Genomic DNA, 16632 nt, shown 5'->3' with positions numbered 1-16632 from the left:
GGGCTTAAAGGCAAAAAACTCAGGCCCTTTAGTGCCAAGCATGCAGGCTTAAACTTAAAAGCAGCTTCAACTTGTAATTCAAAGCTTTTCATTTCTTGTAACATCTCTCTCTTGGCGCCGTGGTACAGTGCAAAACCTGGCAGATATCAATGTCATGTTCTGACCTTAGTTCCTTTATTATGTCTTTGTGTTAGTTTGGTCAGGGCGTGAGTTGGGGTGGGTATGTTCTTTTTTCTTTGTTGTATTTCTGTGTTTGGCCTGGTATGGTTCTCAATCAGAGGCAGCTGTCGATCGTTGTCTCTGATTGAGAATCATACTTAGGTAGCCTGTTTTCCCCATTTTGGTTGTGGGTGGTTATTTTCTGTTTAGTGTTTTTCATCACCTTACAGGACTGTGTTTGTCGTTTTTGTTGTTTTGTTCAGTGTTCAGTTGTTTTATTAAAATAATGAACACTTACCACGCTGCACCTGGGTCCTCCTCTCTTTCTCCAGACGACAAGCGTTACAATCAACGTATGAAACATTCATATTTAGACTATTTATTTATCCATAGGTCACGACCAACCTACTCCAGTTTCTACAAATGATATCTAAAGTTTGGAGGCACTGTACTGGAGCCAGCCTTCACATTAATAAAGCTTCAGTGCCAGATTGCTCTTCAGCTGATTATGTCACTCCACTACCCACCACGAAACAGGAAAAAACTCTGCTGCTCACACACACACAAACACTCCCCTTTTCTTCCGTAAGCAAGAGAACCAGAACAGGAAAGTGTTGCCCAGGCAACAGGGAGCAGAACACGAGTGATCTCTACCTCCCTGTGTGTGTGTGTGTGTGTGTGTGTGTGTGTGTGTGTGTGTGTGTGTGTGTGTGTGTGTGTGTGTGTGTGTGTGTGTGTGCGCGTGTGTGAGTGAGTAATGTTATTCCACGCCCAGACAGGACAGTGGGATTCAGAGTTCAGCCTCTGACATTGGCCCGTCTCCGGCCCGATTTACGAGACTTGGCAACCCAGCCGGGTTTTCCACTGGTCAACATTTTTCTGATAGTTCTGTTATGATGGTCCAATGTTATGTTGCCCCTGACTTTCTCCCTTAGTGTCCTCCACTCTTCTTCCTCAGTCATTACATTGACATTACATTAGAATGATTTAGCAGACGCTCTCATCCAGAGAGACTCTTGTAGTAATAATATAATTATATTACACATACTGTACCAGTGACTCGTTATTCTTAAACTAAGCTAAGGGATTGTGAGTCAGTTACTTTTTTTGCATTCCATTTTACTTACTGTAGGATTGATGACGTGTCATTGAAATACATTGTAGTTCAGTGAGCCAAACGTGTCTTATCGTAGTGGCAGTCGTCATTGATACACCCATGAGTGATTAATTGGCCTAGAGACTTGCTAGGTTCGCATCCCTCTGGAGACACAGCCAATTAAATGGTTCGTTCTCAGACAACTATTCCACTGATTTACAGTGTGTCAAATCTACATGCATGTTCAATACAGCAATCTATGAGGTTGACTGTCTGTCTTAGAAACCCATCGATATCAAATAAAACATTTTTGTCACGTGCCAAATACAACAGATGTAGACCTTTCAGTGAAATGCTTACTTACGAGCCCCTAATCAACAATGCAGTTTAAAGAATATATGGATAAGAATAAGAAATAAAAGTAACAAGTCATTAAAGAGCAGCAGTAAAATAACAATTGCGAGACTATATACAGGGGGGTACCGGTACATAGTCCATGTGCGGGGGCACTGGTTAGTTGAGGTAATATGTAGGTAGAGTTATTAAAGTTACTGTGCATAGATGATAACAACAGAGAGTAGCAGTGTTGTCAGAGAGGGGGCAATGCAAATTTGATTAGGTGTTCAGGAGTCTTATGGCTTGGGGGTAGAAGCTGTTTAGAACCCTTTTGGACGTAGACTTGGTGCTCCGGTACCGCTTGCCATGCGGTAGCAGAGAGAACAGTCCATGAGTAGGGTGGCTGGAGTCTTTGACAATTTTAAGGGCCTTCCTCTGACACCTTCTGGTATAGAGGTCCTGAATGGCAGGAAACTTGGCCCCAATGATGTACTGGGCCGTTCGCACTACCCTCTTTAGTGCCTTGAGGTCAGAGGCCGAGCAGTTACCATACCAGGCAGTGAAGCAACCAGTCAGGATGCTCTCGATGGTGCAGCTGTAGAACCTTTTGAGGATCTGAGACCCATGCCAAATCTTTTCAGTCACCTCAGGGTGAACAGGTTTTGTCATGCCCTCTTCACGACTGTCTTGGTGTGCTTGGGCCATGTTAGTTTGTTGGTGATGTGGACATGAAGCAACTTGAAGCTCTCAACCTGCTCCACTGCAGCCCTGTTGATGAGAATGGAGGCAGGCTCAGGCCTCTTTCCTGTAGTCCACAATCATCTCCTCTGTCTTGATAATGTTGAGTGAGAGGTTGTTGTCCTGGCACCACACGGCCAGGTCTCTGACCTCCTCCCTATAGGCTGTCTTGTCTGTGATCAGGCCTACCACTGTTGTGTCATCGGCAAACTTAATGATGGTGTTGTAGTCGTGCTTGGTCGTGCAATCATGCGTGAACAGGGAGTACAGGAGAGGACTGAGCACGCACCCCTGAGGGGCCCCTGTGTTGAGGATCAGCGTGGCGGATGTGTTGTTACCAACCCTTACCCCCTGGGGGGGTGGCGTCAGAAAGTTCAGGATCCAGTTGCAGAGGGAGGTGTTTAGTCCCAGGGTCCTTAGCTCATTGATGAGCTTTGTGGGCACTATGGTGTTGAATGCTGAGCTGTAGTCAATGAATAGCATTCTCTTTCTCTATTTTGTACAGGTGGGAAAGGGCAGTGTGGAGTGGAATAGAGATAGAGATTGCATCATCTGTGGATCTGGCGGTATGCAAATTGGAATGGGTCTAGGGTTTCTGGAATAATAGTGTTGTGAGCCATGACCAGCCTTTCGAAAGCAGTTCATGGCTACAGACGTGACTGCTACAGGTTGGTAGTCATTTAGGCAGGTTACCTTAGTGTTCTTGGGCACAGGCACTATGGTGATCTGCTTAAAACATGTTGATATTACAGACTCGGACAGGGAGAGGTTGAAAATGTCAGTGAAGACACTTGCCAGTTGGTCAGCGCATGCTCGCAGTACACGTCTTGCTAATCCGTCTGGCCCTGCGACCTGGTAACTGTTGACCTGTTTAAAGTTCTTAATCACATCGGCTGCGGAGAGCGTGATCACACAGTCTTCCAGAACAGCTGGTGCTCTCATGCATGTTTCAGTGTTATTTGCCTCGAAGCGAGCATAGAAGTAGTTTTGCTCGTCTGGTAGGCTCGTGTCACTGGGCAGCTCTCGGCTGTGCTTCCCTTTGCAGTCTGTAATAGTTTACAAGCCCTGCCACATCTGACGAGCATCGGAGCCGGTGTAGTATGATTTGATCTTAGTCCTGTATTGAAGCTTTGCCTGTTTGATGGTTCGTCAGAGGGCATAGAGGGATTTCTTATAAGCTTCCAGGTTAGAGTCCCGCTCCTTGAAAGCTGTCTGTGCTAGCAAAACAGTCCTGTAGCTTAGCATCTGCTTCATTTTTATTGATCTAGTCACTGGTGCTTCCTGCTTGAATTTTTGCTTGTGAGCAGGAATCAGGAGGATATAATTATTGTAAGTTTTGTCAAATGGAGAGCGAGGGAAAGCTTTGTACATGTCTCTGTGTGTGTAGCAAAGGTGGTCCAGAGTTTTTATTCCTCTGGTAGCACATTTAACATGCTGATAGAAATTTGGTAAAACTGATTTAAGTTTCCCTGCATTAAAGTCCCCGGCTACTAGGAGCGCTGCTTCTGGGTGAGCGTTTTCTTGTTTGCTTATGTCGGAATACATCTCATTCAATGCTGTCTCAGTGCCTGCTTCTGACTGAGGTGGTATGTAAACAGATAAGAAAAATACATGTGAAAACTCTCTAGGTAGGTAGTGTGGTCTACAGTTTATCATGAGATACTCTACCTCATGCGAGCAATAGCTTGAGACTTCCTTAGATATCATGTACCAGCTGTTATTTACAAAAATACATGGTCCGACGCCCCTTGTCTTACCACATGCCGATGTTCTATCCTGCCAGTACAACGTATAACCAGCCAGCTGCATGTTGATGGTGTCGTTGTTCAGCCACGTCTCCGTGAAGCATAAGATATTACCGTTTTGAATGTCCTGTTGGTAGTTTAATCTTCTGCGTAGGTCGTCGTAGGTGTCCAAAGATTGCACGTTTGCTAGCAGAATGGAAGGAATTGGGGGTTTATTCGATCGCCTACGAATTCAATATTATCTGCAAAATAAGTAAAACAACAAGTTACAAACAATGTAAATAAACAAACAAAAATCACAAACGGTTGGGGGCACGTAAAACATCTGCCTTCTCCGGCGCCACTCTTGAGCACTACTCTCAAATTGTTAGGGCTCATTTTGCTATAGATGGGCTTATAATGGAGTTATATAGAGCTTATGACATGCTTACAACTATTCCATTGAGATATACACAGTTGAAGTCAGAAGTTTACATACACCTTAGCCAAATACATTTAATCTCAGTTTTTCACAATTCTTGACATTTAATCCTAGTAAAAATTCCCTGTTTTAGGTCTGTTAGGATCACCACTTTATTTTAAGAATGTGAAATGTCAGAATAATAGTAGAGAGAAATGTTTATTTCAGCTTTTATTTATTTCGTCAAGTTCCCAGTGGGTCAGAAGAATACATACACTCAATTAGTATTTGGTAGCATTGCCTTTAAATTGTTTAACTCGGGTCAAATGGTTCAGGTAGCCTTCCACAAGCTTCCTAAAACAAGTTGGGTGAATTTTGGCCCATTCCTCCTGACAGAGCTGGTGTAACTGAGTCAGGTTTGTAGGCCTCCTTGCTCGCACACGCTTTTTCAGTTCTGCCCACACATTTTCTATAGGATTGAGGTCAGGGCTTTGTGATGGCCACTCCAATACCTTGACTTTGTTGTCCTTAAAGCCATTTTGCCACAACTTTGGAAGTATGCTTGGGGTCATTGTCCATTTGGAAGACCCATTTGTGACCAAGCTTTAACTTCCTGACTGATGTCTTGAGATGTTGCTTCAATATATCCACCTAATTTTCCTACCTCATGATGCCATCTATTTTGTGAAGTGCACCAGCCCCTCCTGCAGCAAAGCACCACCACAACATGCTGCTGCCACCCCCGTGCTTCACGGTTGGGATGGTGTTCTTCGGCTAGCAAGCACCCCCCTTTTTTCTCCAAACATAACGATGGTCATTATGGCCAAACAGTTCTATTTTTGTTTCATCAGACCAGAGGACATTTCTCCAAAAAGTACGATCTTTGTCCCCATGTACAGTTGCAAACCGTAGTCTTGCTTTTTTATGGTGGTTTTGGAGCAGTGGCTTCTTCCTTGCTAAGCGGCCTTTCAGGTTATGTCGATATAGGACTTGTTTTACTGTGGATATATATACTTTGTACCTGTTTCCTCCAGCATCTTCACAAGGTCCTTTGCTGTTGTTCTGGGATTGTTTGCACTTTTTGCAGCAAAGTGCGTTCATCTCTAGGACACAGAACGCGTCTCGTTCCTGAGCGGTATGATGGCTGTCTGGTCTCATGGTGTTTATACTTGCGTACTATTGTTTGTACAGATGTGTGGTACCTTCAGGCGTTTGGAAGTGCTCCCAAGTATGAACCAGACTTGGGGACATCTATCATTTTTGGGCTGATTTATTTGGATTTTCCCATGATGTCAAGCAAAGAGGCACTGAGTTTGAAGGTAGGCCTTGAAATACATCCACAGGTACACAGAAGCTTCTAAAGCCGTCACATAATTTCCTGCATATGTCCAAGCTGTTTAAAGGCACAGTCAACTTAGTGTATGTAAACTTCTGACCCACTGGAATTGTCACACAGTGAATCATAAGTGAAATAATCTGTCTGTATACAATCGTTGGAAAATTGTTTGTCATGCACAAAGTAGATGTCCTAACCGACTTGCAAAAACTATAGTTAGTTAACAAGAAATTTGTGGAGTGGTTGAAAAACGAGTTTTAATGACTCCAACCTAAGTGTATGTAAACTTCCGACTTCAACTGTATATATGCGTATTTATTTATATATACACTGCTCAAAAAAATTATAGGCCTCTCATCTTTTTAAGTGGGAGAACTTGCACAATTAGTGGCTAACTAAATACTTTTTTGCCCCACTGTATATACACTGCTCAAAAAAATAAAGGGAACACTAAAATAACACATCCTAGATCTGAATGAATGAAATATTCTTATTAAATACTTTTTTCTTTACATAGTTGAATGTGCTGGCAACAAAATCACACAAAAATGATCAATGGAAATCAAACACTCAAAATTAAAGTGGAAAACCACACTACAGACTGATCCAACTTTGATGTAATGTCCTTAAAACAAGTCAAAATGAGGCTCAGTAGTGAGTGTGGCCTCCAAGTGCCTATATGACCTCCCTACAATGCCTGGGCATGCTCCTGATGAGGTGGCGGATGGTCTCCTGAGGGATCTCCTCCCAGACCTGGACTAAAGCATCCGCCAACTCCTGGACAATCTGTGGTGGATGGAGCGAGACATGATGTCCCAGATGTGCTCAATTGGATTCAGGTCTGGGAAACAGGCGGGCCAGTCCATAGCATCAATGCCTCCCTCTTGCAGGAACTGCTGACACACTCCAGCCACATGAGGTCTATCATTGTCTTGCATTAGGAGGAACCCAGGGCCAACCGCACCAGCATATGGTCTCACAAGGGGTCTGAGGATCTCATCTCGGTACCTAATGGCAGTCAGGCTACCTCTGGCGAGCACATGGAGGGCTGTGCGGCCCCCCAAAGAAATGCCACCCCACACCATGACTGACCCACTGCCAAACCGGTCATGCTGGAGGATGTTGCAGGCAGCAGAACGTTCTCCACGGCGTCTCCAGACTCTGTCACGTCTGTCACATGTGCTCAATGTGAACCTGCTTTCATCTGTGAAGAGCACAGTGGCGAATTTGCCAATCTTGGTGTTCTCTGGCAAATGCCAAACGTCCTGCACGGTGTTTGGCTGTAAGCACAACCCCCACCTGTGAACGTCGGGCCCTCATACCACCCTCATGGAGTCTGTTTCTGACCGTTTGAGCAGACACATGCACATTTGTGGCCTGTTGGAGGTCATTTTGCAGGGCTCTGGCAGTGCTCCTCCTGCTCCTCCTTGCACAAAGGCGGTAGCGGTCCTGCTGCTGGGTTGTTGCCCTCCTACGGCCTCCTCCACGTCTCCTGGTGTACTGGCCTGTCTCCTGGTAGCGCCTCCATGCTTTGGACACTATGCTGACAGACACAGCAAACCCTCTTGCCACAGCTCGCATTGATGTTTCATCCTGGATGAGCTGCACTACCTGAGCCACTTGTATGTGTTGTAGACTCCGTCTCATGCTACCACTAGAGTGAAAGCACCGCCAGCATTCAAAAGTGACTAAAACATCAGCCAGGAAGCATAGGAACTGAGAAGTGGTCTGTGGTCACCACCTGCAGAACCACTCCTTTATTGGGGGTGTCTTGCTAATTGCCTATAATTTCCACCTGTTGTCTATTCCATTTGCACAACAGCATGTGAAATGTATTGTCAATCAGTGTTGCTTCCTAAGTGGACAGTTTGATTTCACAGAAATGTGATTGACTTGGAGTTACATTGTGTTGTTTAAGTGTTCCCTTTACTTTTTGGGGCAGTATATATATAATGTTAAGCCATGCCTCCTTGCCTGTGCAACATTTCCTCATATCCCACTCCTTCTTATGCAAATATACCCAATGCTTCTCCCTCTTTTTCTCCTGCCCTGCTACAGAGTCCAAGGTGCTAAAGGAGCTCCTTAAACTTGACCCCAAAAAACCTTCTGGGTCAGATGGTTTATACCCTTTCTTCTTTAAGGTTGCTGCCCCTATCATCGCCAAGCCTATCTCCAACCTTTTTACCCTGTTTCTCCTTTCTGGGAGGTTTCCATTGCTTGGAAGGCAGCCACTGTTCGTCCTTTATTTAAAGGGGAGATCAAGCTGATCCTAACTGTTATAGGCCTATTTCTATTTTGCCCTGTTACTCAAAAGTGTTGGTAACACTTGTCAATAATTAACTGACTGGCTTTCTTGATGTGTATAGTATTCTTTCGGGTATGCAATCTGGTTTCCGGTCAGTTTATTGATGTGTCAGTGCAACCTTAAAGGTCCTCGATGATGTCACCATTGCTCTTGATTCTAAGCAATGTTGTGCTGCTATTTTTATTGACTTTGCCAAAGCTTTTGATACGGTAGACCGTTCCATTCTTGTGGGCTGGTTAAGGAGTATTGGTGTCTCTGATGGGTCTTTGGCCTGATTTGCTAACTACCTCTCTCAAAGAGTGCAGTGTATGAAGTCAAGATATGCTGTCTCAGCCACTGCCTGTCACCAAGGGAGTACCCGAAGGCTCGATCCTAAGCCCCATGCTCTTCTCAATTTACATCAACAACATAGCTCAGGCAGCTCTCTCACCCATTTATATGCAGATGATAGTCTTATACTCAGCTGGCCCCTCTTCGGATTTTGTGTTAAATGCTCTACAAAAAAGCCCTCAGTGTCCAGCAAGCTTTCTCTGCCCTTAACCTTGTTCTGAACACCTCCAAAACAAATGTCATGTAGTGTGGTAAGAAGAATGCCCCTCTCCCATCAGGTGTGATTACTACCGCTGAGGGTTTAGAGCTTGAGGTAAGTCACCTCATACAAGTCCTTGGGAGTATGGCTAGACAATACACTGTCTTTCTCTCAGCACATATCAAAGCTGCAGACTAAAGTTAAATCTAGACTTATCGTAATCGGTCCTCTTTCACCCCAGCTGCCAAACTAACCGTGATTCAGATGACCATCCTACCCATGCTAGATTACGGAGACGTAATTTATAGATCGGCAGGTAAGGGTGCTCTTGAGCGGCTAGATGTTCTTTACCAATCGGCCATCAGATTTGCCACCAATGCTCCTTTATAGGACACATCACTGCACTCTATACTCTGTAAACTGGTCAACTTTGTATACCCGTCGCAAGACCCACTGGTTGATGCTTATTTGTAAAAACCCTCTCAGGCCTCACTCCCCCCTATCTGAGATATCTACTGCAGCTCTCATCCTCCACATACAACACCCGTTCTGCCAGTCACATTCTGTTAAAGGTCCCCAAAGCACAAACATCCCTGGGTCACTCCTCTTTTCAGTTCGCTGCAGTTAGCGACTTGAACGAGCTGCAACAAACTGGACAGTTTTATCTCAGTCTCTTCATTCAAAGACTCAATCATGGACACTCTTACTGACAGTTGTGGCTGCTTTGTGTGATATATTGTTGTCTCTACCTTCTTGCCTTTGTGCTGTTGTCTGTGCCCAATAATGTTTGTAGCATGTTTTGTGCTGCTACCATGTTGTCATGTTGTGTTCCTACAATGCTATGTTGTCATGTGTCGCTGCCTTGCTAATTTGTTGTCTTAGGTCTCTCTTTATGTAGTGTTGTTGTCTCTCTTGGCGTGATGTGTGTGTTGTCCTATTTTTATTGTGGCAGACCAGGAGGTTGGGTGAAAACGTTTACACAGATCAGACACGGACAAAGTAGGATTTGCTCAGTTTCAAAGGTGTTTATTAACCTAATAGTTCAAAAGAAAAGAATAGGTCTCCCCCAAGAGACCCTCTCCGGGATACCGTCTTCTGGGCTTTGCGTCTTGCTGTATCCTGTGGAGAGCAAAAACTGAACTCTCTCCTGTTACGGCTGGAACCGTCCCCAGGAGTCCTTTCTTCCCCCAGTCTCTCTCCTGTGTGCTCCCCTTTCTTCAGCTTTATGGGACTCGTACAGCTGGTGAGCAATCAGCCCTTGATTACTCACCAGCCCCAATTAGTCCTGGCTGGAGAGCTGACCTGCTGTACGCCACATTATATTAAATGTATTTTAAATATTTAATCCCGTCCCCACAGGAGGCCTATTGGTAGGCCGTCATTGTAAATAAAATATTTGTTCTTAACTGACCTGCCTAGTTACATAAAGGTTAAATAAATAAATAATATAACTAAGGACCCTGCGACTTATCACCTCCCTCTGCAACTGGATCCTGGACTTCCTGACGGGGCGCCCCCAGGTGGTAAGGGTAGGCAACAACACATCTGCCTCACTGATCCTCAACACGGGGGAACCTCAGGGGTGCTTGCTTTGTCCCCTCCTGTACTCCCTGTTCACCCACGACTGCGTGGCCAGGCATGACTCCAACACCATCATTAAGTTTGCTGACGACACAACTGGTATGCCTGATCATCGACAACGATGAGACAGCCTATGGGGAGGAGGTCAGAGACTTGTCAGTGTGGTGCCAGGACAACAACCTCTCCCTCAATGTGAGTAAGACAAAGGAGCTGATCGTGGACTATAGGAAAAGGAGGGCTGAACCGGCCCCCATTAACATCGACGGGGCTGTAGTGGAGCGGGTCGAGAGTTTCAAGTTCCTTGGTGTCCACATCAACAATGAACTATCATGGTCCAAACACACCAAAACAGTTGTTGTGAAGAGAGCACAACAACACCTTTTCCGCCGCAGGAGACTGAAAAGATTTGGCATGGGTCCCCAGATCCTCAAAAAGTTCTACAGCTGCACCATCGAGAGCATCCTGACTGGTTGCATCACCACCTGGTATGGTAATTGCTCGGCATCTGACCGTAAGGCGCTACAGAGGGTTGTGCGTACAGCCCAGTACGTCACTGGGGCCAAGCTTCCTGCCATGCAGGACCTATATACTTGGCGTTATTAGAGGAAGGCCCTACAAATTATCTTAGACTCCAGTCACCCAAGTCATAGACTGTTCTCTCTGATACCCCACGGCAAGCGGTACTGGAGTGCCAAATCTAGGTCCAAGAGGTTCCTTAACAGCTTCTACCACCAAGCCATAAGACTCCTGAACAATTAATCAAATGGCCATCCCATTGTTTTTACACTGCTGCTACTCGCTGTTTATTATCTATGCATAGTCACTTTACAAATTGCCTCGACTAACCTGTACCCCTGCACATTGACACGGTACCGGTACCCCTTGTATATAGCCTCGTTATTGTTATGTAATTTTCTTGTTACTTTTTTATTTTTATTTATTTACTTTAGTTTATTTTGTAAATATTTTCTTAACTCTATTTCTTGAACTGCATTGTTGGTTAAGGGCTTGTAAGTAAGCATTTCATGGTAAGGTCTACCTACACCTGTTGTATTCGGCACGTGACTGATACAATTTGATTTGATGTAGATCTTATGAAGGGCTTAGGAAGGCTTAATTAAGCTCTTAATGTTGTTTGTTTTAGGTGGGTCATTGTTGTACTATGGTGGGACCCCGTCCTGTAAAAACATACGTGTAAGGATATCTATGGCTGGCAGTGGTTTTGTTTGCTTTCCTTCGCTCCACTATCGCGTGGGTCTGTTTTGCTAAAACTCAGTCGCACCTCTGTCTATAAGGTCCACAGGGTTCCAGGCCTGTCACACATTTATCTCCACACAGCTGTGCCTGTTTCCTCTAGTTTTTCCTCTGGTTTTTGGCCCCTATGTTCAGTGTTTTCCTTGTCCTGCCACAGTTTTCCCCCTGGCTGCAATATTCTGAGAGCCATTTGGCAGGTGACTCTGACCCTTCTGGCTAAAGAGAATAGAACTCTCTGGTGTCAATGTTCTTGTTATTCATCCTTGTCATCATTAGTGTCTGTCTTTTTATCCCGTGTCTGATGTTTAGTCACGCTTTGTGGTGTTCATAACTAACATGATAAAATCAGATAAAAGGTTTCGGAATATTATCTTCCAATTGAATTAATGTCTGGTTCCATTCGGCAGACTAAAGCTAGTTGATGAATGTAAATTGTCCAATTTGACATTCAAGTGAGAAGTAAATAAATCATTTCTAATGTATTCTATTTTCTGTGTCACCTTAGTGCTGCTTTTGGAGTGTCACTGAGCACAAACTCACAGAAATACTTTCCAAGCCTTGATTATTAGGTTGCCGGGCAACCAGGCTACGAGGATATCTAAAGTTATGCTAAATCCTATATAATTGATTATGTAGTACAATAAAGTTACTTTAAGATGATTTGGACATGAAGTGTAGAAAATGCTAATATAAGAGATATTGACTTGCATTGGATTTGTGCCACAAAAGCTCAAAAGTTTACATTTGGAGACAGTGGCTAGGTAAACTAAAAGCATGGATTGCTGTCTTACCATGTCCATAGACTGCTTACAGGGTAAGGAAACCAATATGCCATGTTTTAATGTGGAACACTGTCCCTTTAAGAGGGTGTTTAAGTTTCAAGTTTTAATGTCACACGTACAGTGAATTGCCTTTCTTGCAAACTCAAAACCCAACAATGAAATAATCAATAACAATGTAATACTAGAAAAAAACACACAAGAAATAAGAATAGGAAATATGAAATACGCAATTAAGTAAGCATACTATATAAAGGAAATATTTAAAAAGTCCATTACAATACCATATTTACATGTGCAGGGATACTGGAGTGATACTGGAGTAGATATGTGTAAGGGGACTAGGCAACAGGATATAAGAACAGAGTAGCAGCAGCTTGTATGTGAGTGGGTGTGTAGAGTCAGTATAAATGTATGTGCATATTATGTGTGAGTGAGCAAATGATGGAGTCAGTGTTTGTGTGTGTGTTGGAGTGACAGTGTGTGTATGTGTGTAGGGCCAGGTTAACTCAGATAGTCTGTGTAGCTATTTTGTTAGCTATTTATCTGTTGTATTGCTTGGGGATAGAAGCTGTTCAAGAGCCTGTTGGTGTCAGACTTGATTCACCGGTACCTCTTGCCATGCGGCAGCAGATAAAATCTATGGCCTGGGTGGTTGGAGTCTTTGATGATTGGCCTTGATGATGGCCTTCTTATCACACCGCCTGATATAGATGTCCTGGATGGCAGGGAGATCGGCCCCAGTGATTTACTGGACTGTCCCCACAAACCTCTGTAGCGCAATGCCATCAAGGGCAGTGTTATTGCCTTACTAAGCAGTGATGCAGCCAGTCAACATGCTCTTAATGGTACGACTGTAGAACCTTTTGCCAAACTTTTTCAACCTTCTGAGGGGGAAGAGGTACTGTCGCGCCTTCTTCCCGACTGTGCGTGTGTGTTTGGACCATTTTAAGTCTAGTGATTTGGACACCGAGGAACTTGAAGCTGTCTACCTGCTCCGCTGCCGCCCTATGGATGGGGACGTGCTCGCCCCCCGTTCCCTGTAGTCCACAATCAGGTCCTTGGTCTTGCTGACGTTGCTCTGGCACCGCACTGCCAGGTCACTGACCTCCTCCCTGTATGCTGACTCAGGCCTATCACTTTGTGTCGTCAGAGAACTTGGTAATGGTGTTGGAGTCGTGCACAGCCACACAGTTGTGGGTGAACAGGGAGTACAGGAGGGAACTAAGCGCACCCCCCTGTGGGGCCTCTGTGTTAAGGGTCAGCGTGGCGGAGGTGATATTGCCTACCCTCACGAGCTGGGGTCGGCCCATCAGGAAGTCCAAGATCCAGTTGCAAAGGGTTCTAAGCTTGGTGATGAGCTTGGAGGGGTTTTGAACGATGAGCTGTAGTCAAATTAACAGCATTCTTATGCAGGTATTACTCTTATCTAGGCGGCTGAGGGCAGTGTCGAGAGCAATTGAGATTGCATCATCTATGGATCTGTTGGGGTGGTATACACATTGGAGTGGGTCTAGGGGGGATGGGATGGTGGAGTTAATGTATGCCATAACCAGCCTCTCAAAGCACTTAATGATTACAGAAGTGAGTGGTACAGGGTGGTAGTCATTGTGTTTATGTGTTCTGTGCAGAGTATGGAGGCCTGGGTCTGGACTTCAGCTACAGTATAGCCGTGTCAGAGGAGCTGGGTAACATCCGCTGTGGAGGCATCCCCATGGCCATCGGAGTCCAGACTGATATGGCCACACCTGCCCTGGCCAGGTAATGTATATGCACCCATCTGGCCCATATACATGTTATTTTCATTATGAGCCAATCAAGCAAGTCATTTCATTTTTATTTTGTATAATATTTTAATAGAGGAAAGTAAAAACATACAATCAATTGCACAATCACATAGATTTTTCCCTTTGGAAACCCCCCCCCCTTGTCTCCCACCCCCACCCTTCCCAATGTAATTTAATTTCTAAACTGCATAAATTAGTCTCTGATTCCCACACACACACACACACACACACACACACACACACACACACACACACACACACACACAAGAAACACTTGTAAAGTCAAGCTTTTGTGAAGACTTGGAGACAACCCACTCTTCTGACATCTCCGCTTCAATATGCACACCAACAAACCAAAACTAGGACTTAGTGGCTTCTACAAGTAATACTTGACAGATGTTTAAATACTTCAGAATATATCGTGTTGATGATGAGTCAAGCAGCTGTATGTATGCTATTCATTATACATAGCAAAATAAGTGCAAGGTTTTGGCAACTAAGCCCTTTTTCTACTTGCCCAGGGTCAGATGAACTTATGGATTCCATTGTTATGTTTCTATGTGCAGTTTGAAAGAAGCTAACTAGCGTTAGCTCAATGACTGGAAGTCTAACAGAGCAGTTACTTGATCAGCTCTTTAACCACATTGTCTCTGTGTGTTGTGACACTGTGCTAAATGGCATATACTGTAGGTTTGGCTCTACAGAGCTGAAGAAGGAGTTTCTGCTGCCCTCCATAATGGGAGACAAAGTGGCCTGTCTGGGAGTGAGTGAAGTCGGAGCCGGCTCAGATGTTGCTAGTACGTTGCCTTCATTTAGTATCCCACCAGTATTTTATTATAGCCTAACTTCTTCTCATCCCTAAAGCAGATTCTCAGTAAACACTCAACCAATCTGGGACGGAAAAGAATGCTCAATCTATTTCTAATGCGGGGGACATCAGAGCACCAGCATGATTAAAACACTCTTAATGGCAAATGATAGCATGAAAATAACAAATATATATATTTTTTTTTTCTCCCTTGTTTCATCTTGTTCAAAGAAGGAAGAACTTCAAGGCATGCTTATCTGTGCACCTATACTGATTTGGAGAATAAAGAATGATTTCTGTTCTGTTTAGAGTAATATCACTCCAGGCTCTAATCGAGCACCAATCAATTGTTAATCTATACTAGGGTTCCCCAACTGGCGGGCACGCGTGTGATTTCATTTGTCCCCCCAAGATTACTGAGCATGAAAAATATATATATATATATTTTTTTATTGTTGGACATAAAAGAAAGACTAAAACACCATCAATTTGGTTCCAAGTGCAATATAGCAGTATTCCCACGCAAAATAGAGAGACTTTTAGTTTTAGTATTGCAGTGTATGTGGACACCTGCTCGTCAAACATCTTATTCCAAAATCATGGGCATTAATATGGAGTTGGTCCCCCCTTTGCTGCTGTAACAGTCTTCTGGGAAGGCTTTCCACTAGATGTTGGAACATTGCTGCGGGGACTTGCTTCCATTCAGCTGCAAGAGCATTAGTGAGGTCGGGCACTGATGTTGGGCACTGATGTTGGGCGATTAGGCCTGACTCGCGGTCGGCGTTCCAATTCATCCCATGGGTGTTGAGGTCAGGGCTCTGTTCAGGCCCGTCAAGTTCTTCAACTACGATCTCAACAAACCATTTCTGTATGGACCTCGCTTTGTGCCTGGGGGCATTGTCATGCTGAAACAGGAAAGCGCCTTCCCCAAACTGTTGCCACAAAGTTGGAAGCACAGAATCATCTAGAATGTCATTGTATGCTATAGAGTTAACATTTCCCTTCACTGGAATTAAGGGGCCTAGCCTGAACCATGAAAAACAGCCTCAGATCATTATTCCTCCTCTACCAAACTTTACAGTTGGCACTATGCATTGGGGCAGGTAGCCTGGCAATCTGTCAAACCCAGATTTGTCTGTCGGACTGCCAAATAGGGGAAGCGTGATTCATCCCTCCAGAGAACACGTTTCCACTGCTCCAGAGTCCAATGGGGGCGAGCTTTACACCGCTCCAGCCGACGCTTGGCATTGCGCATGGTGATCTTAGGCTTGTGTGCGGCTGCTCGACCATGGAAACCCATTTAATGACACTCCTGACAAACAGTTCTTATGCTAACATTGCCTCCAGAGGCAGTTTGGAACTCAGTAGTAAGTTTTGCAACAGCAGTTAAAGTTGTCAGGGGAAGCTCTAGCAGGGCAGAAATTTGACAAACTGACTTGTTGGAAAGGTGGCATCCTATGACGATGCCACGTTACAAATCACTGAGCTCTTAATTAAGGCCATTCTACTGCCAATGTTTGTCCATGGAGATTGCATGGCTGTGTGCTTGACTTTATACACCTGTCAGCAACAGGTGTGGCTGAAGTAGTCGAATCCACTCATTTGAAGGGGTGTCCACATACTTTTGTGTATATATAGTGTATATGTGATCATATACAAATGTAAGCAGGGTTTGAAATGTTTTAGTCAAATATTAAATATGTTTGGGCTTCTTGCTGTCAATTTGCAGTCTACAAAATATTTGTAATTATGTTCTGGCACGCTGACCATCCGCTCAAG

General features: G+C 44.4%; 1 protein-coding gene across 1 annotated transcript in view; it reads left to right on the top strand.

Annotated features, from left to right (window-relative positions):
- LOC139373783 (probable acyl-CoA dehydrogenase 6) overlaps positions 1-16632 on the top strand; it is a 48152-nt gene that overhangs the window by 19407 nt on the left and 12113 nt on the right. Inside the window, exons 3-4 of the mRNA XM_071114776.1 lie at positions 13890-14019; positions 14736-14842. Of these exons, the coding sequence (XP_070970877.1) occupies positions 13890-14019; positions 14736-14842 (237 nt within the window). The remainder of the gene's footprint in view (positions 1-13889; positions 14020-14735; positions 14843-16632) is intronic.

Source organism: Oncorhynchus clarkii, chromosome 18, assembly GCF_045791955.1.
Source record: "Oncorhynchus clarkii lewisi isolate Uvic-CL-2024 chromosome 18, UVic_Ocla_1.0, whole genome shotgun sequence".
Lineage (NCBI taxonomy): Eukaryota > Metazoa > Chordata > Actinopteri > Salmoniformes > Salmonidae > Oncorhynchus > Oncorhynchus clarkii.
Note: the sequence above shows the minus strand (reverse complement) of the source record. Positions and strands in the feature narration are given on the sequence as shown.